We start from the raw sequence: 24500 nt of genomic DNA, 5'->3' as shown, positions 1-24500 counted from the left end.
AGACAAAATTCTGATGAAGTTTGGTCCTCGTCTTCACAACGGCGTCTTGGGCTGTCTACATCAGTAAATTAAATATTGCTATGGCATGGGCCCAGAAACTGAGTCTAAATATATGAGCAGTCTCTGGCTTTTTAGTCTCAGCCAGCTTGAATTCTACCACACATTTCCAGGATGTTGCTCTGTAGTTAGTAGTTGTTCAATTAGTGCAGTAGAACTATTCCAGTAGGTAGTGTACTTTGAGGACAGTCTGCTTTGGAGACCAAAAAGTTAATACTATGGTCACGGTAAGATGATGTCAAATGGTCTCAGTAGCATAGAGAAGGCTCTGGAACTATTTAGTTAATTGGTAAAGGTGCAGCCTAACTGTTCTTCTTTTTATTGCTACTTTGATTCATCTCTATTGTCACTTTGGCTCTGGACTTCAGTTTCTACATTTCTGGACCATCCACTTTGTTAGTTAGTTTGTGATTTGGCTCACATCTAGAGCAAGACAACTAGACAACTTTCTGGCCAGATGGGCAGATCCGGCCAGAAGATGTAGAAAATTACTTATGCAAACTCAGACTGTGGTCCTAGAAGCAAGGTGAATGCAACTAACCTGACCTACATTGCTGGACAAACACATGCTTTTAATAGGCACAGAGAACAGAGGTATTATCGACATTATAGTCTAGCTAAGTTCCTAGCTAAGGGAACAAATACCACTATAACATCATATGTAGTCTTTATCAAAATTATGGATTTTAGTTAATTGTTCTTCTTTCAAAATCGTACCTGAAATGTGTTAAATGTCTCTGGATGTCGAGGTCTAATATTGGAGTTGGTCTGGAGGATCCAAGGGGTGATCTGTCTTGACTTAGAAGGTCCTGGAATTCTTTACATATTTGTCTAAAAGAAAAGTGGAAATTTTTAAATAAGGCAAATGTAATCCTTTCCATAAAAGTGATTCCCATGACACTGTCACCTCATCCTGAACGATCTCATTCATAACAGAAATGTTTGGCAGCGGCACTGTTAAAGAAATTAAAGGCAAACGAATCTCCCTTTTGCTTCTCTGCCCCAAATTCTCAGAGCCAGCAACGTACAGAATGTCTTGAGCAGGAATAGTTGCCCTCTGGAACGATATTAACACTGACATTTTAAAACATGATTTCTGTCCTGAACTGAACTCAGTTTGGTAGTGTTAAGTCTGACTAAGCTCACCTATGTTAGAAGCAAGGGTTATAGTTAAAGAAAATTTTAACGTAGCATTAGAACATGCCTGAAGATGCTGTGTAAATACACTAGTATAGTTGCTTGTCTGCACTGGTTTATCTGCAAGTAGAAGACCTGGCCATTTCGGCCTTGCTTTCCTAACCCCATAATTCCTAAGACAAGTGGAACACTAGTAGTTGTGAAGGAAAATGCTCCCTTTGCTCTTCCAGTTTCCATTTATGACCATACTCTGCTTCCTTGTAGAGCCTGTGACAGAACTGATGGATTCTCAACTAAGACTTCTCCCATAGGTCTTCCTAGACTGAGAATTAATTCCAACAGCAGCATTTAAATTTCCTATTGAAACATTAATTAAATTGTTCTATATTTCTACCACACATCAGGGAGCCTAAAGTAAGTGTCTACAGCAGTCCAGAGGACTTGTAATCTGACAGTGACTCTTCCTTTCTGGTGAGGAGCTCAGTGATTCAGCTGGCAGCACTTATACAACAGACAGGCACATGAGGCAAATCCCATCACCTCCACTTTTCCTCAGTGATCATCTACAGGGCAAATACACACTTTAAGAAGGTAGGACAGTTCAGCACCTTGCAATGGGACCTTGGGCTCTGTCTTGCCTGGTGTTCTACCAGCCTAATAGCCCAACTTCTTTGGTAAGTATGAATGGCCTTGCTGTCTTCTCTCTTCCTCTTGGGCTTTACCTCAGGCTTCTCAGGATGCCTCAGCACCTGGGGCTTAAAAATATCCCCTGGGATACCTCTGTATAGGACCTTACACTAGGAGAGACCTGAAAATATGGCCTTTTCATTCCTGTAATATTGTTGTCTTGGGCCAGTTTGCAGATTAGTCTAGGAATATTCTACTAATATACTTTTCAAAAAAGAAGCCACATCAACTCTATTTAGTGAATGTTCTCAGAAGGCTACTATATGGACCATGGATAAATAGAGACACCACTTACTTTCAATTGGTTTATGATACAGTTAATTAAAACTGGATCTCTCTCTCAGGATTTCTCCAAATGGGCATACAATTTTCCTTTGACTGTGTTGCAAATACAGGCACTTGGTGTGAAGTCAGGAGGCCATTATGCCCACCAGATGATCAGGACACTCATCTGCGTTGTAAAGTATACAGTGCCAGGCATCACTCTCATAACCTCATGTAAATTGTCATCATCTGTCTGGTAAGGTCTGAATAGTTATGCTCCTCTAGCCTCCTAAACAGAGCAGCTTCCTCAGAATGGAAGCTGGTGTATGCTATCTCCCAGAACATGCCCAGAAGACATTCGGGAGAGTTCAAGACACCATTCTAACATTTTAATAAGATAGACAATTGAAATCTCATGACTCAGTGTGTGAATAGTTTACTTTGTTAGCACAGATGCAATCACTGTGTGTGTGGGCAGTTTCTAATACTAAAGAACATCTCTGTTGTCCACAATTTCTGATAGAAGACTTTGCACATCTGGTCCTACATACATTTTGAGTTCATTGTCACCTTATAACACTTGTCCTTTGGGACAGCGGCATAATGGAAAATAAGTGAGTAAACTCAGCTGTTTGATCTTTAGAAGGTTCTCCATTGTCAAGCAAGGAAACTATACTAACTTTTTTCTACCCTGAATTTTATCAGTGTTCTGCACATTGTTGACATAGACTGTGGATACCATAGCTCTCTCTTGACTGAGAGGAAAGCAGATGCAAAACACTATTTCTTACTGTGCTGCTGGACTTCATCCAAGCCTGATTTCTGTAAGCACTTGTCATCTGTATGGACCTAGACACCGACTGGTTGCAAAGAGAGCATCGTCTTAACCTTTCAGGCAAAGAGATGTATTCAGCAGAAATGTATGTAAACGCAGCATACAGTTTTAATGAATCAGGTCCTTAGAGGAAAAACAGTTCCTTTCAACAACTGAAAAGAGTCAGTCATTTTGGCTTCTAAACAATCTACTATCCCCAGTTGGCCCTGTCAGCACTGCTCTTCTCTCCTTCCTCCAACCTCTACTTTCTACCTGTTGAAAAAGTTAATCTTAAAAGTTCTTGCATTTTGAGAAAGGAAAGTGTCAGAACCAAGTGCGCAATTAAGTTCCTTTCTATCTTCACATGTCAAAAGTCTTTACCGAATGTTGGCAGATTGAAAGAAAAGAAAAAACTTTTTTATTATACATGAAAACCTGCAAAAGGCAGTAACCTACTTTTTTTTTCAAGGAGATTTATAAGTAAAGTGGTGCCTCAGAGCCTCCACTAGCAATAAAACATCACCTGAGGTAGTGACAGGGAGAATGGCTGACAATTATTTACTGAGTTGGACTGTGATTTTGAAAAAACAAAGGTGGTTATGCTGTTTTAGGAGCCACAGATTAATAAGAAAAGTCCTGATCACTCCAGCAACGGAGGTGCCCAATTATTTGTGATAGATGGTCAGATATTCCAATAGATAATCAGAAAAAGATAAAAAAAAAATCGTATTGGATCACAGGAGCCCATCTAGTCCATGATCATATCTCTAGCAGTTGCCAAAGCAAATGCCTTGTGGTGAGTACAAGAGTGGGGCAAATGTGTGCCCATGAGTCTGATATATTCCAAATATGGCAGAGTTGCCAGGCACCCAAATACCAGACATCAGTGAGATGCAAGTCTTGTGTGTCTAGTCGAAGAACTACTTTTCAGAAAACTGAGCACATAGTGTTGTGAGCTAGATTTTGATTACTCTGTACTGACTGTAAGTAATCCCACATAAAACTGTTACTCACGCTGTTCTGTTTTGGTCCGTGTAAATATGTGTGTATTTGTCCCTCTGTCTCATGTGGAAGGCCTTGTGCTGTAATACTCTGTGATGTTTCCCACAGGACAATGTACCTCTCCATCTAGTGGAATTGTTGAGTTGGTCATCAGCAGTCCTGCATCTGTCCTAGCTGCAACCTGAACAAGTTCAGTCGCCAATTGTAAAGTCATTCAGGGTCTCCCACATCTCTGCAAGGTGAACTAACCCATGGTAAAAGACCATCAGTAATCAGGTTCCTTTTCTTCTTTTTCATTTAAGTGTGAATTACATAGATATGTCCTGAAACCTTTCTAAAGAGTCTAGGGTTAACAAGCCAGTATCAGCCCCCTTTGACTAGAATTATGACAACTCAGTCTTTGTTTTGAAGCATCTTGCTCTGAACTGCCCAATCATCTACTTTGTCAAAGGAGGTGAATGGAAAGGAGAGTTATAGGAGACCAGCTTCTTCCATTACCCCTTGTTAACCCCTTTCTTATCCTTTCAGCTCTTAACCAAAGCTTACTTCACTCCCATCCTGTCCTTGTTGTCACTCGTGTTCAGTGTTCTATACTGGCTACAGAGCACAGTTATCTCTTCTTCCCATAATTGTCAGGTAAGGCTTCATTGTCTAGACCATCAAATTGTTAGAATGGGCCATGCCACCAACTTCTTGCATCAACTAATACTATCCTAGGCAGGTCCTGAGTTAGCAAACGTGAGAGACCATTTCCAAGAGATAGTTTTGGAAGGTCAGGCAGTTTAACATGATGAACGTGGCTTGTTCCATGGTAAAAAATGGTCCTGATTTCACTTACTGTATTACTATCAACATAGCCTCAGACCAGGTAGGGTTGAGCAGGGCAGTAAAGAGAGCCTCCATGTATTAAAGAGGGTTACTGGTATCTAAAGTATCAGTCTTTAGCTTTCACTAGCTTGTAGGCCACAATTCTGTGCATGGCAACTGAAATACTTCAGTTCAGAAAGGGGGGATTTCTTCATCACAAGGTATAGATGGCTTGGACAGCTCTGTGAGCTCTTACTGGACACAAGAGACTTCTGCATTCTAGACACTAAGAGCTAATAGAGCTCTTAGTTACTCCTGACTAGATATGTAGTGCCCAAGACATCCATAATCACTGGCAGAGAAGGAGAGACCTGGAGCAGCAGCTGGTAACCAACCTGGGTAACCCAGTTTCTCTCAAATGGCAGTAGGTACCTATGTTTGAGCAACTGAATTAAGCCTCTGAAGTTGGATATCTGAACCCATAATGGAATTTCACCTATGTACTAGGAATTGTGGAAATAACTTTGTTCTTTTCTCTTATTTTTCCCCAAGACCTCACATGTGGAAGATCTCAGCAGTGCTGCCAAAGGCACACTTCTATGGGCTTCTGGCTCTGACCTAGAGTGGACAATGGCAGTGTGCAGAGGTGGTGGCAGTCAAGTTCTTTCCATAGGCAAAGCTTGCCATGGGTGATTTTACGACCCTGTAATTGCAATGTTGTTTTTGGTGGCAGCACAGCAATCCACCACTTTTTCTGGTGTCCCATCTCAAAAAAACACATGATGCAGAGCAGGTGCAAAATTACAGAAATTACACATCTAGAGCTTATACGTGCCTAGTGAATATTTGAGATTCCTGATAGATGTTTGGAGCACCTACAAGCAGACACATGGAAGCATGGCTGGGAAATATAATGCTAATATTATGATACTATGGACCTGTGTCTCTTGTAGTACCTGGACAGGACCGGCTTGGGAATCACTGTTCTCCTTCCAGGCAGGAGAGGGCAGTAGTAGCACACACATCGACCCATCTGTCCCTGTTACAAGCACTCTGATTAGAGCAGGATATGGCCGACCTTCATATTATCAACAGATCTCTCTGATCAATTTACCTGGTGTTTTAAACTGAAGAAATGGAGAAAAAGTAATTTTGTTCTTTAGAAGTCCAGGATAACAGCCTACAATCCCAAAATTCACGGAGGTTAGGAGTAATGTATGCCCACAACTCCCCATCTCAGTAGTAAAAGAGGGTGAGAAAGTAGGTATGGAGTGTTGAGAAAGAGTAGTGAGACTCCCTCAGTGGGGCAGCCTTTGGAGGCAGGACATAATAGCTACTCACTGATTATTGCAACCTATAGGAATATGACCTCACTAGAGGCAGAAAAGAAAGGGTTAAGTAACAATTTATAGATGGGGCAAATCCTCCAAATGGGGCAACTTGCAGTCTTGACTCTTGTTTAGGCTGTGCTGCCCAGCAGTACAACCACCATTTCCATAGGTAGGGGTGCAAATTGTTAATGGGCTATACAGCAATAGGTAGACAGAGCTTGCAGAGAGGCGTTGCTTCTTGCCAGTTGGTTTATTCTCATGTCTCTGAAACTCCTCATGCCCTTAAATGTGGGTATAGGTAAGAATAAGATCATGTTCCACTTATATTATTCCTTTTAACCTACAGGTGATTAAATTAATCGCCCCTAAGCCACATGGTGCTCAGCGTATCACCCCAGGGAAGGATCATAGGCTATATTCACCGAATTCACAAGTCTGAGATGTTTCAATTCATGTTGTCCCTGGGTCACCTTCAGGGCAAAGAGTTCTGGATACGAGAGGGACATAAAGGCCAGGAATCCTGGCAAAGCAGAAGGGCATTGGAATACAAAGGACAGCCCTGTTGCTGGTCAGTCTTCTCCCCTAATAAGGGTGATTGCTCTCTGTTGGATATATCCCAGCCTGCATGATTTCCCAATGTTTCCAGCACTGGGATGGTGGTTTGACAGCTCTGGTGCCTGGCCTCAGCTCTCCTGCAGCCTCACTATGTGACACTGCGGTAGGCATAAGAAGAGTATGAATATGTTCATGGTTGCACCAGACTGACAAACCGTACACCTAGTGTAGCTCTATGTTGTTCCCTACTTTTTATTTATTCTTGTTTCCCATGGCTCATGAAGGCTAATTAACCTAGATGAAATGTTATTCTAACATGATGATACTGCTTCAGGGAGGTGAGTGGCTTGTTTAGAGCAAAGTCAGGTGTCTTCTTGTGTCTTCAATGCCTTTAGCAAAGCTCCCCTGATGGTGTACATTGTTACAGTGCCTTTGACTTCAGGGGAACTCTTGCAATTTCCATCCAAAAAGCATCTATCTCTATGCAAACTAGCTCTCCCTCAGCAGACTAATGATAATTATCCCACAGTAACTAGTACTTCAGTAGAAGCTTAGATCTCCCGGTCACATGTAAACAGGAGACAAAGCTGGTCTCTGTGCTTATAGATTGTAGCATGTACTAGTATCCCCTCCTTTCATCTAACCCAAAGCATTTGAGATGTACATGCTCATTTAACTGCAGGCCATGAGAGCACAGCCACTAAAACCTCATTGCAGTAAAGAAGGTTCCTCTTACAGCATCTCCAAAGAGGATTGCTCTCACTTGCTGTCAGTGACTACTGTTGTGATAGCAGTTACTGCAATCCCAGCTCCACACTCCCACTCCTCCCGCCCCCAGCCCCCAGCTCCAAAATGGAGAAGTGACAGCCAGATTTCTTTTTTAGTTTCCCTTCCCTTCTTACTTTGTTGCTAGGATCATCTTTTTCCTTGCTGTCTGCTCTTTCTGTTCCATGTGCTGTCTGGCAATGTGCTCTCCTACCGCCTTGGCAGGGAACTCTGTTTCACAGGTGTAGCCGAAATCTCTGGCCAAATGTAATGCTTCCCCTGTAGTTAAACAAAACAGGTCAGTCAGGTTTTAGGGTTATTATTATTACTGTTATTATGGTTACAGAATGCCTTCCAGTCTTAAAAAAAAAAAACCAAACCCAAGCAATAACAAACCACTTTTGTAGACATTCATTCCCAATCTGTTACAGATTTGAGCCCATTTGGCCTGCTCTTGCTTAGTCATCAGATGGTGACAGCCAGAAGATAGAAAGGGTGTTCCTCTCAGGAAAATATACCAGACAAGACACTTGGGTTTATCTCCTCCCTTGCTACCAGTGAGTACTGGGCAGCTGCTCAAGTTTTGTAAGCCCAGTTCATGATTGATATTTAAGGCATGGAAATTAATGAAAGGCAGGAATAAAGAACTCTGAAGATCTCAGATAAAAACCTTCTGTAGAATAGACCTGTGGGGATAATATACATTTCAGCATATTTGCTTGGGTGTTAAGCCAGCAGGCACAATACAAGTGTCCCGTACTAAAGATAAGCAGGCTTCAAAATAAAGCACAAGAAATAATCCTGCTTCCAAAAGGATTACAATCAAAGTTGATCAGACAAGACAAAAAGGGATGACAATGAAGATCACAGTTGCTGTTCTATAGGTGGGGAAATCAACGTGAAGGAAGTCTGTGATTTGATTAGGCTTTGTGAGAAGATTGTGACAGGGGTGGCACTGAGCACCTCTCTACCTTACTATACCAGACACCATAGCCCAACTCCATGATGGGTGCCAAGTGCCTCTAGAAGAACCTGCCCCTCTCCACCAGCTTAGAGAACCCAGAATTTTGTGTTAGGGTTTACTCTGGCCTGCATGCTATGACTCTGCCAGCCATCGTGTGGGATACATATGACTGAACACAACTGCCTGGAGTGTGAACATCTGTGCATAAGTTAGTTGTTCCCTGGTGAGAAATAGACACTTCCAGATGATACTTGCTCTCATATCATTGTAGAAATAGGTCAGGTACCTGAAGTGTATGTTGAAGCACATCTACATCAGTGATTCAACAGAAATGTGCTCAAGAATAGGTTTGGGGTTAGGTGTTGTTGCTATTTTATTTATTATTTTATTAATTATTTTATTTTATGTATTTCAGAATTGTGTATTTGATTGCCATCATGAGAAGTGGAATTGGATCCTGGCTGTTTGGAGACCATCCTAATGCTCCAGGTGAACAGTTAAGAGGGATGCAGGACCTGGAACACTTCCCTTTGGGAATATGTGCAGTACAATTCATCTGATTAAATGCTGATATTGATGTCTGATCTAATACTTTGAAGTCAATGGAGACAAACTAGCTTTTGAAGCATGTATCATGCCATACTAAAGTAGGAGGCAAAACTGGATCAGAAGAATTATAGAAAAGTCCAGGTTAGAAGGGAACTCAGGATATTATGTTCTGTTGAAAGCATGGCCTTAGCTTAGGTTATTCATGGCCTTTTCAAACCTGATCTTGCATAGTTCTAGCCATGGAGATTCCACAGCTTTTCTGAGGAACCTGATCAAATGTTTAATTATTATGTCAATTTAATTCAATTGTTAATCACCCAGAAGTGCTGATTTCTCCCTGCTGACTAGAATGTGATATGAGAGGATGGATACAGATACAATAGAGACGATGAAATACATCCCATCCCCAGCAAGACTGAGTCTGCTCTGTACAGAACTGGCCAAGCCAAGGAAGATGGAAACTTCCATGGGAGCAGTTGTCATGTGCAGGGGCAGTGTGAGGCATAAGGAACCACATGTATTGACCTCTATTCATGACTCTATTCTCCATCTTTTCCGAGTTTATTGTCTCCCCTTCTGTCACTGGAGTTGTTACCAGAGAAAAGACATTAAATTTCCACAAATACTTTATTGTGTGTTTATCTCACCTAACTGGATTCAAGTACTAGTAAAATACATGCACTGCTCCAGGGAATTTGCTGATACTAACCATCAACAAACTTGGCTTGTTGATTCTGTAACCAATTTTACAGAAAAAATGAAGATTATACTCAAAATCATCTGCATTATTTGTTTCTTTTTAAACATGATTTCCAGTGTGCCCAAAATGAATAAGAAGTTAACAAGCAACCACTGTCTCTGAGTTGGAAGGAGATATGGTTTCCACTTAATTTACAGCTTCTGGAAAAGTAATACAATTTTCAGTGAAATTAAAGTAGTTTTCAGTGACGTGTTAACAGTGAGTCAGAATAAAAAAGCATATAGCTGGCTGTCAGTTTTGTATTTAAAAAATCTATCCCAGAGTTCTTCATGAATGAGAAAGGGGACAAATCTGTACCCATGGCTTTTAAATTTCTGTAAAGATGCTTCAAAATTTCAATTTCAAAATTTCTGTTTTAACTATGATTTTACTCTTCCTTAAATAAAAACTTACAGAGTAAATCAACTGCAGAAAAACACCAGGTTTTGCTTTTGACCAGACTCTATTAAAACACTTGATAGGTTTGTTTTCATAGCAGCATGGAAAGAAGATAAAATCCAACTGTTTGAAGCTGTCATCAGCTGGAACTACTATTCTCCAGACAGCTCTGCCCTGATCCGAGACAAACCCAAGTAATAAGGAATGTAGTCAGCAAGGCATTTAAATATTTAGCCATTGGAAATGACTGGTTTCTTCAAGAGTGATGAACTGTAGGCATTTATGTAATAGGGTCAGCAACAAGCTGTCTGAAATATTTATGTTTGCACTTAATGTAAAAAAAGGGGGAATGAAAATATGAATTTTCATTCAAAGTTACCTTTACAAAGATGGTATGTACTATTTACTAGAGCTGAGAAAATGACACTAAACTGTTTTGATGATCTGAGAAAATTATACAAAACTATAAAACTTGTCCATTTTACCTGGAGCCACGATTGTGATTGAGCACTAATGGTTTATGAGGAGATCAAGTCATGAGCAAAAAGAATTAAAATGTCTTACCTGCTTGTGGATATAGATAGATAAAAATATAGATATTGTGCTTGTGAAATAATAAAAATAATATTTTAAATGTATTTTAAAATATATTTTTACTGGAAATGGAAAGCTGATCTATTTATGAATGCACATTAGAACTATGCATATTTATTCACATAAGTATGCACTTCTACATGATATAAGGAGTAGGCATTCCAAATTACAATATCAAATTCTAAATAGAAAACCAAATCTGGACATGAAAACACTCTGCAGAACATGATTTGTCGTATTTCATTGATGTCATTTTGAACCTGGACCAAATGGTCATTTGGTGGATTATGATATACTTCTATATATATTATTTTTTTTGTCAATCACACTGAATAGATGTTCTTTGTATTGCTGTATAGTAGGAAATAAGCCTGCTTGGTGGGGTAAAGTAATTTGTACAAAATGTCATAAAAGATGTTCTTTATTTGTCTACATCATAATTTGGGCAAATATTTATTCTAGGGGAGAATGTGGAAATGTTGGAAATGTGGAAGAACTAACCTCTTTTTTTAATCTTAGATTTGCCTTCTTCTACCTAGTTATTATTTACATCAGGGAGGAGTCATACTAAAAGTAGAAACTCCTAAAATCCCTGTCTTTAATAACCAGTTTCCTCATTCCAATCTGAAAGCAAATTTCCCTACGTGCAATATCCTCAGCTCTTTCTCCTGCAGAGATAAAGAACAGGTATTGGGGATGGCTGACTCTTTCTCCCAGCACATGGCTTTGCAGCTATAGATGGTGCTGTGTTTCCTATATGATTTGACAATTGTCCGGGGAGCTTTGCATGATGGTAAAGGACAGTTGCTGAAGCTGGATTGGCAAAGACAGCTCTGGAAAGCCTGAGTGGAGAGGCCAGCCATGTACCTTGACAGGTCTCTGCGGGCAGGTGCAAAGAGCAGCATGCATGTCTCCTGGGTCTAGCAAGAATGAGAGATGCTCTTATGCAGAGTAAAGGCAAAAGTTGTGTCCCAGGAGAGGGACATTCAGCATCTGAACCTCCTACTCTCCTCGGCTTTGCCTCCTCTGGATGCTCTGCGAAGCAGAAATGCTACCCAGAGATAGGAGGTATAGGCAGAAGGTGGAAAGAATTTTTTTTTTTTATATTTGTAGGGTGAGAAGCGGGGAGGAGCAAGTGGAAGGATATTTAAACAAAGGCTGCTAAGGAAGAAGTGCGACAGTTGATAGCAGGGTGAAAAAAGTAACTTTTGGCTTATTTTTCTTTAGTGTTTTGGTCTGAAAATGATGAATGACACCAATTCAGTGTCTAGGAAATTTAGTGTCTTAAGTAGGTTTGACAGGAAAACAGATTCCATTTTTTTTCTGGTTTATTTTTTTTCCGTTTTCTGTTGGGTTTTGTTTTTTTGTTTGTGTGTGTGTGTAAAAAATCTCATGGTTTTAAAGTCATTCATGCATTGCTTTTAGCTGCATCTGCTATGCCATTTATGCTGTGACCTGTCCAAAGAGAAGGGGACACCTCTCCTCACATCCTTGCTTGCTCCCAGTGGGGATGCCTTTGACTCCTTTGAGCCACCAGTAAAGCTTAGCCCTGGCAATGCTAGTATTTAATGGAGGAGCCCTTATGGTTTTAGCTAAGACGTAGGTATTTTACTATTGGACCTGGTAAGAAAAAAGACCTTTCCCTTCACCTAATCTAGGCACTAGAGGGCATCCCTCACCTATAGGTTGCGCAAAAATATGTCCCATACTGCTGTGGAAACTCTTGCAATGCGGACTTTGCTCTCCCAGTCTCTTTGCAGCGATTGTGCTGATTTATGTGGATGAAAACATAAAAACCAGAGCTGATATGTCAAACAATTCCTACTTTGGGCCCCAGAACTCCCTACCAAAGACACTAAAAGTGCAACTTGACCAAACCAAGAGTAACGGTACCCCAGCAGCCATGCTGAATCCCAAAAGAAATAAGTTTGCAGAAAAAAAAAAAGGGGGGGGGGGGAGACACAATAATTTTCATAATGGATCTTCACATGATCACAACAGCCTAGAGGTTTATTACAGTTCCTCTGTTGAAATTAGCAGTACCCCAAAAGTCAATGATACTAGTCTATTTTAGACGAAGAAATGTATTAGTCATGCTAGACACTTTTGAGATGGCTTTGGTCAGTATACCTAATCACCATATAACTAATTTTGTCTTTTCTTTTCTCAAACAGATAATTAAGATGTTGAGCACATTTCTACTGTACAGGAATGTTAAAGGCCTGCATACATCAATGACTCTTAAGACCTTTTGTAATAATAAACTTAGAACCATTTAAAGTAATCAAGAGTGACACAGTCTTGGGTCCTAATGTTAGTGCACCTAGCATTTAGGGATTTAATAAGACTAGTAAGTCATTATGTCAATTTCTCTATTGCCGTCACACAGAAAAAGCCAAGGTTGTTTTCTTCGTGTTCTCTGAAATATGGAATAAGCCTGTGTCTTTTCATTTCTGCCTCTTCCAGCAGCAGGAGCCATCGAGGGATGAGTTTTCTTGCAGTAACAATGCTACAAGTTAGTACCACTTGGAAGTAACATGTACTTGGAAGCAGTATGTACAAAGAGGACACCTTCTGCTACAAAGACAATGAGCACTGCTGAGTTTGGCAGAGGATTGGTTACGTAGACAGAAAATGAGTTTCATATTGTTTTCTGTTGGAATGTTGATGCATATGGTGATGCCTTTCCTCAAAATTCCAGTAGATAAAATTCATTATCAGCATGTCTAGGCAAACAGGTCTCTGTCAAAATGAGCTCAGTCTCCTCAGTATATATCTTTAGGACTGTTTTGGACAGTAAAGGAGTCCAAAACAAAAACAAAAAGCAATGCCATAAGCTTGATAATAGGTTTATTATTGGCTTTAAGCAAAGGGCAGTGAGGTAAGCACAGCTCTGTCCTTTGGGAAAAGGAATCTAATTCTGACTAACAGTAGAGGTACTTTGCCATCAATCCAAGACAAGCAGTTGAAAGAAAGCTTCCTCACTCTCAATCTCTTGTAGTAGCTAGACACATAGCTCTGTTTATTCTTCCCTGTTAAGACCCAAGATATGTGCAGGACTGTGAGGGTAAACTGGTACCTTATGTAAGACTGTAACTCCTTTACAGCTTTCTTTTTATTACAAGCAGGTTTGATATGGACACACCTGTATTTCAGAGTAGCCCCATTGTAGTTCTCTGTGCTCAGTGGTCCCTGAGAAGGTCAGTTCCTCCTCTTAGATGCTGAAAAACCTCCGCTGGTGCAGTTTCAGCACTATTTCTGCCTTGGGAAGTCTCCATCCTTTGAGATAAAAACCTCAGTAGACAAGGTCCTGGCAACCTCTTCTAGCTGATTCTGCTTTAAGCAGGAAGATTAGACTAGAATATCACCAGAGGTCCCTTCCAGCCTCAACCTTTCTGTAATTCTGTGGTTCTGTGGTAATATGGGCTGAGACCTCAGCTTGCTTGCCTAGATATGTATGGTCCTTTCAGGTTATGATCCTAGAAGGTGTTGACCTTTAGGATGAGCTGAGTGCCCTCAGTATTAAGTAGGAGGGATCTGAAATTCCCAGAGCTGCCACTTGCAACCAGACAACAAAGCAAGTACTTAGTGGATTCACCCAGAATAGAAGAGATTCAGGTAGAGTTTCTTCCCTTTGCCTGAGGGCTTTGAACCTGCATCTCCCAGCTGAAGGTTTGAAGAGCTTGGCAGTATTTGGTGAATGATATTTGAACAATAAACAAAGGCCAAGGAAATATCTCTTGAGCCTGTCTAGAGTTTATCTGAAAGCAGATTTCATTCATTTATGTGTGGGGAGGGAAAAGGCTTGTCTAAATATTATGCTTTCTTATGGGAGAAAAAAAAATCATCACTGTTTTGGAACAGCTCCAGAAAATTCACAAGTTAAAAAAAAAAAAAAAAGAAAAAGGAGGATAAACAAACCTACTTGTAGAGTTGGTATGAGACATACGTCTTTCTCACAAGAACATTTGGATCATTGATTTGTAATTCAGATCCCAGCACAAAATGCACAGATCAATGCTGAGGAGACTGCAGGACCAAACCATTTGCTTGGTGCCAGCATGTCTCAGAGTGAACTTCCAGTTTGCCCCTTGTTCTGCCTGTGGCTTTAGGCGAATCAGTTCTCTTTGTACAAAATACTTATATTTATATATATTTATAGATCTATATATTTTAAATACATTTAAAATATATGTATATATTTAAAATACAGATATTTAACTCTGTGATTGAAAAGGATTGCATACAAGGAAACATTTTGATTAAATTTATACTATATTGCAATATTACAAGCCCTACCTTCTACCAAGGAAGTCAAGAGTGTGACATTTGCTGCTTTTCTTCTTCCTGCAGGCAAATTCAGTCCCAGTCTGTCTAATTTTTCTCGCAAGCAGCGTCCTCCATTCTTGGATTTTGCTCTATCATGAGAGAACAGTAGGAGAGAGAAGCTTGTCTTTATTTTGCATTTTTTCCCCATGTTATTGTGAGTCTAGAAATTGCACACACCTTATTGACAAATGTGTGGGGTAATGCCTGCTTTAATGACATCAATAGAAAATCTTTCAGATCTCTATTCTTAATGTCCTGCTCACGATATGGGAGTCTTTCACATTGGTCCTTTGACAGAATTAGACATTTTCACACCTGTCACAAGGACATTTGATCTTCAGACAGCTTTCCACCTAATAAAACCCGTGATCCTGATTTGGGCATGGAGCCTGGGATTGCAAACACAGAATATAAACACTGATTGTGCAGTCACTTATGTCTGATTTAGCCACCCCAGGCTCCAAAGACAATCAAGACAGAAATTTGCACTTCTAGAATGATATTAAACATGCATCTACAATGAGGGGACTTTACTCATCTCTCTCACCTGACCATAAAAGGAGCCAGACATCAACTGCAGATGTTTGCATGGAACTCAGCTCTAGCTATCCCTCTATAAACCTGTAGAAACCTGAGTACTTAGAAATGTAGCCTGCAGAGCCCAATACTTCTAAAGAAGAAGGATAAAGCAGCAGGAAATGCTGAAGCTAAAATCCCAGTTATCATTGGCTATCTATGCCCCTATCCCAAATGCCAACATCACTTTGTTCTCACAAAATAGTTCCTGGTGCATCTCACATCTGCTTTTCTTCAACACCTCAAGTGTTTGAATCATTTGAGACATATTCACTTATGCAGCAGACTTAGGTTCGATTTCTTTCTTAGCCTCAGGGAATTTTAACCTGTGACTTTGAGACAAATGCAGCAGCCAGCTGGCAGCAAACAGCTAATTCTAAAATGCTTAAACATTGAAGAGAGCAATGCCTGGAACCCGTATCTTTCCCATCCCGAATGAATGACTTGGTCATTAGATAATAGAGCCATCAGCACAGCTACCTTTGCTTTGGTCCAATAAATATTTTATTAGCCCCAAATGAGATTGAGGGACACTCAGCTTAGAATAATCAATTACTGAGTATTAAATATGCCTAACTAGATGTGCAGGTTTAAATTTCTTTAGGCAGAAGAGGAAACCAAATTTGGAATACCACCATTTGAATGGTCATTTTTCCCGCTAAGTGATAACACAATTTTGACCATGTTGTATGTCATGAAATGTCTTCCAAGCACACTATCCTGAAAAAATGCCAGTTGGAAAAATACCTAGACAGTGATGGCTGTCAGGATGAAAAATCAACCCTGTCTGGTCTCAGGCAAACCACACACAAGGTTTGATGGTGTTACATCTCTGCTGGCCAATGACAGAGTGTTTGAATCTGTTCTCGATTTGTAACACCTACAGGTATAGCTTGACCAGATTTATTAATTAACACTCTCTGCTTCATAAGATAGAATCAGTACATCCAAACTGCTTACTGGACTAGTCCCTGGCTTTTGTTAACTCCTGAACAATGGCCAGGGTTGATCTGGAAGATTGATATTTGGTCTGGGTCAAAAACATATGGAGATCATTCTAATATTTTAACAGAGGAGAGAAATAACTCCCCGTGTTCAGGTTGATGACCTAGCATTCTTAATAGCTTGCAATGGTATGGATGAAGTCTGCTATAGGATTATTTGAAATTAATATTTCTGTGACTATTAGCTAAAGACCTCACCTAGATGAAGCAATAACAGAGGAAAACATTTGTGGATGTAGATTTTGGATTTCATTGTCTATAGAGGCAGCTAAATGGGGCTTATGCCCCTGAAACAATTTTATGACCCGTTAGTCCTTACTCTGCAAGATGGCTCAAGACAGCTCTTGGACTACTACATATCTTAGAATATTGCAGGTTGGTTAAAATGACTTTCAGTATAAGTATGAGCATCCGTGTGGCCTTCAGTGACAGCAGTGAAATAGCCTATGACTTTGCAGCTAGCTTTGATCAAAGGGCATTCAAGTAGCTTATGCCATCTAAGTTGATGCCTAAGGGACATTGCGACTTACACATGCCTGGCTGAATTACAGTTGCCTCCTTGTTTTCCACTGGCAATGTGAGGCACAGTCTGCCACTCCCTCCTTTCTGCTGTCTGCAGATGTCTACTCTGGTCAGTGAGATTTAGAAGCAAAATTTTATCCAATTACTTGCTTTTCCTGAGTATCTCAAAACAATAAAAATAAAACCAGTGTGCTCTGTCTTTTTTGTACTCAAAAGATAATGAAAAGGAGAAAGGAAGAAAAAGAAAACCCTACACTCTGTGTTTTAGTTCTTTGTTGAGTGACAGATGTAACTATACTTGGTAAAAAAATTTACTTTTAAGCAGTTTCTCAACAAGATTGTCAGATTTGTAGCTCTGGTGAAATTTTCCACACACTGAAGCTTTGGTATTGTTTTGTCCGAAACAAAGCAAAGCGACACTTATTAATCTTTTGATGAGTAACTGAACTGAGTGGGTTAAAAAGTAGTTCACCAAAAAATGTAAACTTTTTATGAAAAATGTCAACACAATCTTCATTTTTCTCCTTTGCTGAAAATTTCCCAAGAATCAGTCTCCTGCTTTCCCAAACTGTGACCACCTAACCAAGTGAGGAAAAAGAACAAAGCCTATTTGTAGAAAATAAAGTCAGAGAAATTACATCACTGTCTAAGACTTGTTACTCTCACCTTCAACTTACCTTCTCAAAATACCTCCTAAGAGGGAAGCATTGAGGCATTCTGGAGGTGAAAGGCGCCTCTTTACCTCTGCAATGGTCACTTTGTACTTCGAAGTGGAGCTGAGTAGAGATAAGCGACCAGGAACAGAGCAGAACAGGTCGGTGGGGTTAACAACGCAGGTGCCACCTATACATAAAAGAGATGTTAAAGCTGAGGAAACCTCATATTCTGTGCTTTGAGAAATTCAATCGTGAAGAACTAACTGTTGCTAACTTGTGGTTGTTGTTGGGTTTATTTGTTTATTTTAAGGGGATGTGGGTTGTTTTTTCTTGTTTTGTTTTTTGTGTGATTGTTTTCAAATATTGTATCACACTGTTGCTTTGAGAAAGATGAATGGATTGAAGTTTCAGCCTGGGAAAAGTGAATTATTAGATCTCGTAAGATTTGCAGTCAAAGTAGGTCATTATGGCTATTTGGTATCCTTGCATTGCACGCTCAGTAAAAATTACATTATCACTGTTATTTCTAGTATGATTAATAGCAAAAAATCAAACCAGATTCAAGTATCATTCATGATTCAAAAAAATTCAGTTTGTGAAAAATTTAGGATGTGTTTCCAATGAGAAATGTTATTTTTTAACTCTCATACCAGTGTTTAGGACTACAGAGATTCAACAGCATTACAGGTTTGCAGTGATTTGCAGCTAGAACAGCTTTCCACACCTTTGAACTCTCATATACTCCTTCTAAAGTTAGGTCAAACCCTCAGCTGATATTAATGATTGAAATCTATTGAACTACATCAGTTTATCTCAGGTTAGTTTTAAAATTGTTTATTTCTTGAAAGTGGCAATTACCTGGCCTGGGTCTGAAACTGCTGAATGATCGCCAAATCTTTCAATGAAGGCTGTGATCAATAACTCCTCAGGCAAAATCGAGCTTTTAACTTAAAGCTAATATGGGAGAGCGACAGAGAAAACTTTCTCTGCAATGGAGCCAAGGAAAAAAAAAATCTTAAGGACTAACACATTTTTTATCACCAAGTGCAAAACACTTTTCTTTGACCTGCCTTCTCCAACCTGAAAACAATAAAAAATTCTGTGGAAGAAATAAATCTTACCACTGCATGCACAATTCTTCCCTGGGGGAAAGATGAGAAAAAAAAAATGAGCTGCATATGACAGTGATATAAAATATCATATAATTCAGTGCACTACTAGAAGGAGTTCAGGTGGTTTATGTGAGGATGATGATATAAAGACCTTACAGCAGAATGAATCTGTGCTCTTCATTCATGTTTAAAAGAAAGCTACTGTATTCTTTAAGCTACAATGACAATGTCTTCTTCACTTTGAACACCATTATCTTTTGCACCACAAGAGCTCAACTTATTATGCTTAAAAATTTTAGTTTGTAATCTATATTCTGAGAATAGAGTAGAACAAAACAGAATGAAAAAAACCAATAGCTCATTTTAGACAAGATCCTAACACTTTTACTTCATCTTCTTCCACACATAATTCTTCTTAAAATTAAGGTGACTATATATGTTCTAGTTTTAGCAAAGACCTCATTAAAGGCAGACTGTTGCTTGCATACATAAGGCAAACATAATTTCTTTCAAAATATTTCAGCTCTTGAAGGTATATTTAAACATTTCTGTTGACAGCAACACCAGAAAAGAACATCTCCTGGTATAAATCCCAGATGGGTGAGATCCTGACTCAGTACAGTGGGATATTTTATGACTTTTCTAATTGCTGTTTGGGTTAGTTTTTTATGGTGGTTTTTGTTTGTTTGTTTGTTTTCATATTTGAGGCAGGGCTGCACAGAAACCTATAAATATTTTCAATCAATATTTCCAAACTTCTGGTTTGTCAGGTACATTTGTGAAGAGTGTTAGCACTGAGTAGATTTGTTTGTTCGGCATCTCCTGCCACACAATACATATACACACGTGTACATATATACGTGTCAAGAAAACAGTGGCAATGTGTACATATTTATTTACTTCAGTACGTTTGTAAATTTTATAATAAGACTATACTGAAATCAATGTCATATTTAAGTTTATCTTCTTGCCAGATTAAGCCAGTATGTGCGTCATTTATGCCAGACAAATAATTGTTCCTTTAATCCAAAAACCTGTTACCCTGCAACTGCTCTTACCCTAACCAGAATTTACTGGAATACTTCTACATATTATTCAGTAGAGGGCTGCTTGCAGTCTAAAATGTTTAAAAATATCACAGCTGTGCAACATAATCTTAAAAAAGGAAATTCCATGTAAGCCAGGTATGGGTTAAAAGTAAAAGAAAACAGGAAATCTAAGTCATTTGCTTTCCAGAAATACGGAGAAAAAGTTACAAATTACAAGAAGGTAAAATCTATTTAACATAATTACTTTACTATATTAATTATTCATTTGACACAGTGAGAGAGAGAGCAGTGTGGTGCTTTCTAGACAAAGCTACGTCTCTGTCACAAACTGTGTGCATTTTTGAAGACACGATCTCCTACCCTAAACACCACCTTGGGGAGGAGATAGATGAAATCCTGGGCTTTATACCTAGTGATAAACTGGAAAAGGCATGAGAGCAAACAAAAGGAGGGCTGCTGCAAAGAGAAAGGAAAGGAAAAATGTAACTATACTGGAGAATGAAGGGTTAGGTTTCTTGCCAAAACCACACATTTAAGTGTATTTCTTCCCCTATATTCTGATCATTCATTAGAGTAGACCAATGATTTTATGAAGAAGTGCAGCTCAAAGGAGAGAGAATAAGGTATGTATTAAGTTGCACTAAACAGCAGTGGCAATAACAAGCTTTTCTTTCCCATCAACCCATGCCACTGTAGGTGCTGTTGGAAAAGTCAAGCCTTGTTCAACTACTGAGACAGTCTTGTCACAGCAGGGTATTTGAGAGAGGAGTTGCTAACAGAGACCAGCTGAAGAAGCAGAAGAAAATGACCTTGAAAATATAATGGCAAAAATGTCTTTTATGAGCCTAGCAGTTGCACTTGGAGATCCTTATTCATCTTAGAAGCTTTTACTTGTTTGAGAAATCCTTACAGACCAGCTCCTGGTGCCAGAATGCATAAGACCCTATCAGCTCAGCAAATGAAGAGCCCCACACATAGCACAGCAAACTAATGTGCCCACCAGCATGCATAAAAAAAGAGAATATTGCATTGCTCCCTGACTAGCTATACACACCATTGGTCCTACTGCAAGGCTAAGAAGAAAATGAGAGCAAGCAGAAGGTGAGATAACTGGTAGGATCATCCGGCAGATTGCCTCAGCAATTTCATGCTCCAAGTACCACATGAAATGGGACTGTGAATGTAAAAAATATTCTTTTTAGGACAACTGTTTATTCCCACAGAGAAGTGATGACGTGGTCCGATCTGACATCATCAGTTGCCATAAGGTACTGCGTTCGAGATGGCTGTAAATGGTGACAGTTGTTCTCTTACAGGCATGGAAGTTTTAAGACACAAGCCAGATGAGATTTAGATGAAGGGGGAATATTTTTAATATTGCGACTGATTAATAGATTAGTAAAAAAATAAAATAAATAAGGGAAGCTTTCAGGTACACAACTGCTTCTTCAGGGCTTCTTTCATCCAACTCCAATGACTTCTTTCTTCATGACGGAGTTGAGTTTTATCCTCTGATTTGTCATCTTTGTGTTGATTTCAACAAATATGATTGTTCAAAAGGAAAAAGATAGGTGAGGAGGAGACATACTTTGTACAGCAGGCTGCAGTTGGGTGAAAGACCAAGGAATTGCCTCGGCTACCGAATAACCTTGGGAGAGTATATATAACCTGATATAGCTGAAGATTTCCCTGCTCATTGCAGGGGTCTCTTCCAATACAAACTATCCTATGAGTTTATTATAGTGTAGTCTAATCTAGTCTAGTCTAGTCTACACTACTCTATTCTATTGTATGGTTATTATAATATGATTATTGTCAAGTAGTCTCAGGGAGAAGAATAAAAAAAGTCTGTGTACATTTTTTGCTACCTTACTTTTAGAACCCAATCCTTTTCCCTCTAGCTGACTGGTTCATGATCAGCACAACATATTTCTTTGTGTGAACCAGTCTTTTGATTTGTTTCTCAAGCCTAGAATGAATAAAAGTTAGGCTATGTGATACTGAAAAAGGTAGTCACAGCAAACATCATGAGAGTATTTTCCTTTCCTATTCCCGTCTCCCCATCAAATAGCACAAGTCAGTAAAAAATGCCAACACAAGCTGATGATGGGTTGTGTAGATGACAGTAGCGAGAACAACAGAGTCATACTCTAACTCAACAGTCTTGTCAACACAACAAAAATCCCAATAACATATGATGCAAAAAGAACCCAGTCTGTTTTGATTGTGGGTTTCCCCTTGTATAGATGTAGAGGACAATGGGGTGACTGGAGTGAGATGATTTATTCCAATTTAATCATGTGCTTGGGCATCTGCTGAAATCTAAGTCGCCCTGATGCCCTCAGAGTTAAGTTTTTGTGCATCTTTTAATTGATAAAATCCACATTCTCACATATTTTATGCTTTTCATACATAATGATATTACTTCGTTAGGAATTAGAGAGAAATATCAGTTGATGTCAGAGGATGATTTTTACACTTTAAATACAAACACTTCTTAAAATATTTGTCTATAAATCTATATTGAAACACACATCCTTACATTCTTCAAGGTCATTCCTTATTTGTTAATAGTAACAGCTACAATATGATGGATATTTCATATTCATTCAGGACGAGGTAGTCCCTTTCTCCAAGATATTCACCCATAAATATCATGCGCTTATGGAAGGAAACATAATAACGCACTGGTGACAACAGCACAGAAGTACTACGACAGCAGTGCAGAAGTAGTGGTTGGGTTTTTTTTTTTCAGGATATACGCATGTTTGTGTGCTTGTGTACATTATTAAGTATAAGCACGCCTGAGTGCCTGCAGATTAATCTTATATAAAATATTAATAACATGCTATGCTTTTTATTAGTCTATTATTTATATCTACAGGTGCTGTCAGTGGGAGTCTCCAGCTTACAGGATATTTTCTGCTCTTTTCTGAAATTCTGGCAAGTTTACAATATATTACAAAATGAAGAAATGAAATTCTGCTTCTCCTCAGCATTTTTTCTTTTTCTAGCAAATAGCAATTCTAAGCAAGCAGTTAACGGCATACAATTTATCAGAATCATTTAATCCCATGTTCGTGTAATTGTTTAGAATAGACTCATAGAATAGTTTGCATTGGAAGGGGCCCAAAGGTCCCAAAGGACTGAGAGGAGAGTCAATAGTTTCTAAGACCAGCCTCTTACCTACGCAGTCTTTTCAAGGCTATTAAAAGTGTTAAGTTTTAAATCTAACCAACGATAAAAAAAAAAAAAAAAAAAAAAAGCTTAGGAGAAGCAAGGCGTTATGGTGGAAAATAGAATAATATAAATAAGGGGTATTGTTCCTGGCACTCAACTTAAAGACTGCATGAACTTGCAAAAGCATGTTAAACCTCAGGCCCCCAGGACCAGAACTCTGCTGCTGAGCTGTACCAGAACTGATATAGGAGCACTTTTGCAACTGCTAGTGTGAAGGATAGGCCACTAAGCAAAGCAAAGGAAAAGAATCTACTTCATTCTTCTTTTCTGTGTAGCAGCCATAAGAATTTATCAGCACTTTTCAGTGCCTCTCTGGATCTTCTCTAAGGCAGCTGTTTGGGAAAATAGCTGTGTATTGCTGGCTGGTGTATGTGATCTCATGTGGGATCCTGTGGGGTGGCAGGACAAAGGCTGGGGCAGGCTGTGTGTGGTGTGCGTGAAGGTTTGAGGCTCTGCTGGTGGCACCCCGCAAGTACGCTTTGTGTGGACCCAGGGGAATGGTGCTGAAAGGAGGGGGACCTGTACTCAGGAGGCACTGGCAAGTTGTGTGTGTTGTGTGGCCACTTCTGTTGTGCTTCTTCTACACACTTTGTTCCTTGCATGTGTGCCTGGGTTTATAGGATGCCAAGGACCTCTCTACACGGTGTTTATCCCATACATGTGTGGTTCTGAGATCTCCACTGAGGCAAGCCAAGCTGCGACTGTGCAAATCGCGACAAACCACAGCTTGGAATGAAGCAGAGGAAGAAAACACAAAATACACAACCTCTACCCCAGCAGGAGAGAGGAGCAGCACAGACCCCCAAAGTGGGTGAAATCCCTACCCAGGGGCTTTCTATCACCCCTCAGTGATGGAAAGCAAGCAAAGAAAACAATGCAAGCAAGCAAACAAACCCCACCGAACCTCCAAAATAAATAAAAACAAGCCTTCAAATAAACAACAAAAAAAGGCCATCCAGAATCCAGCTTCACATCTCTTCCCGAAATTTCTCCTGAAGATCTTGCCTGGTACCAGAGCCTAAGGGCTCTCCGTTCGCCTCATGCCCGGGGAAGAGCAGGGTGCCCGGACAGAGACCGCTTTAACCGGCTGTCTCCTCCGTCCCCTTCCCCAGCCCAGACTCCCGGGTAGCTGAAAGTCGCCGACCGCTTTGGCTTTAGTCGGCTGAAGATTATCTCAGCTGGAGCCGCGAGAGCCATTAATTAAACCAGCTATTTAGGATTTTAACGTGATTTAATTTGGCCCTTGGAATAGAAAAGAAGAGAAAAAGACAACAGTGCTAATGACAGTGCATTAGGATCTGAACACAATGATGGGCTATTACACAGAGTCCCGAGGCTCTTGTAAGGT

At 39.7% G+C, this 24500-nt stretch overlaps 1 protein-coding gene across 1 annotated transcript in view; it reads right to left on the bottom strand.

The window, feature by feature from the left end:
• TFAP2D (transcription factor AP-2 delta) overlaps positions 1 to 24500 on the bottom strand; it is a 50719-nt gene that overhangs the window by 16213 nt on the left and 10006 nt on the right. The window contains exons 4-7 of the mRNA XM_065679216.1: positions 17773 to 17938; positions 14964 to 15082; positions 7557 to 7698; positions 775 to 888 (exon numbers count right to left, since the gene is read on the bottom strand). Of these exons, the coding sequence (XP_065535288.1) occupies positions 775 to 888; positions 7557 to 7698; positions 14964 to 15082; positions 17773 to 17938 (541 nt within the window). The remainder of the gene's footprint in view (positions 1 to 774; positions 889 to 7556; positions 7699 to 14963; positions 15083 to 17772; positions 17939 to 24500) is intronic.

Source organism: Lathamus discolor, chromosome 5, assembly GCF_037157495.1.
Source record: "Lathamus discolor isolate bLatDis1 chromosome 5, bLatDis1.hap1, whole genome shotgun sequence".
NCBI lineage: Eukaryota > Metazoa > Chordata > Aves > Psittaciformes > Psittacidae > Lathamus > Lathamus discolor.
This window is presented reverse-complemented; position numbering and strand designations above follow the sequence as displayed.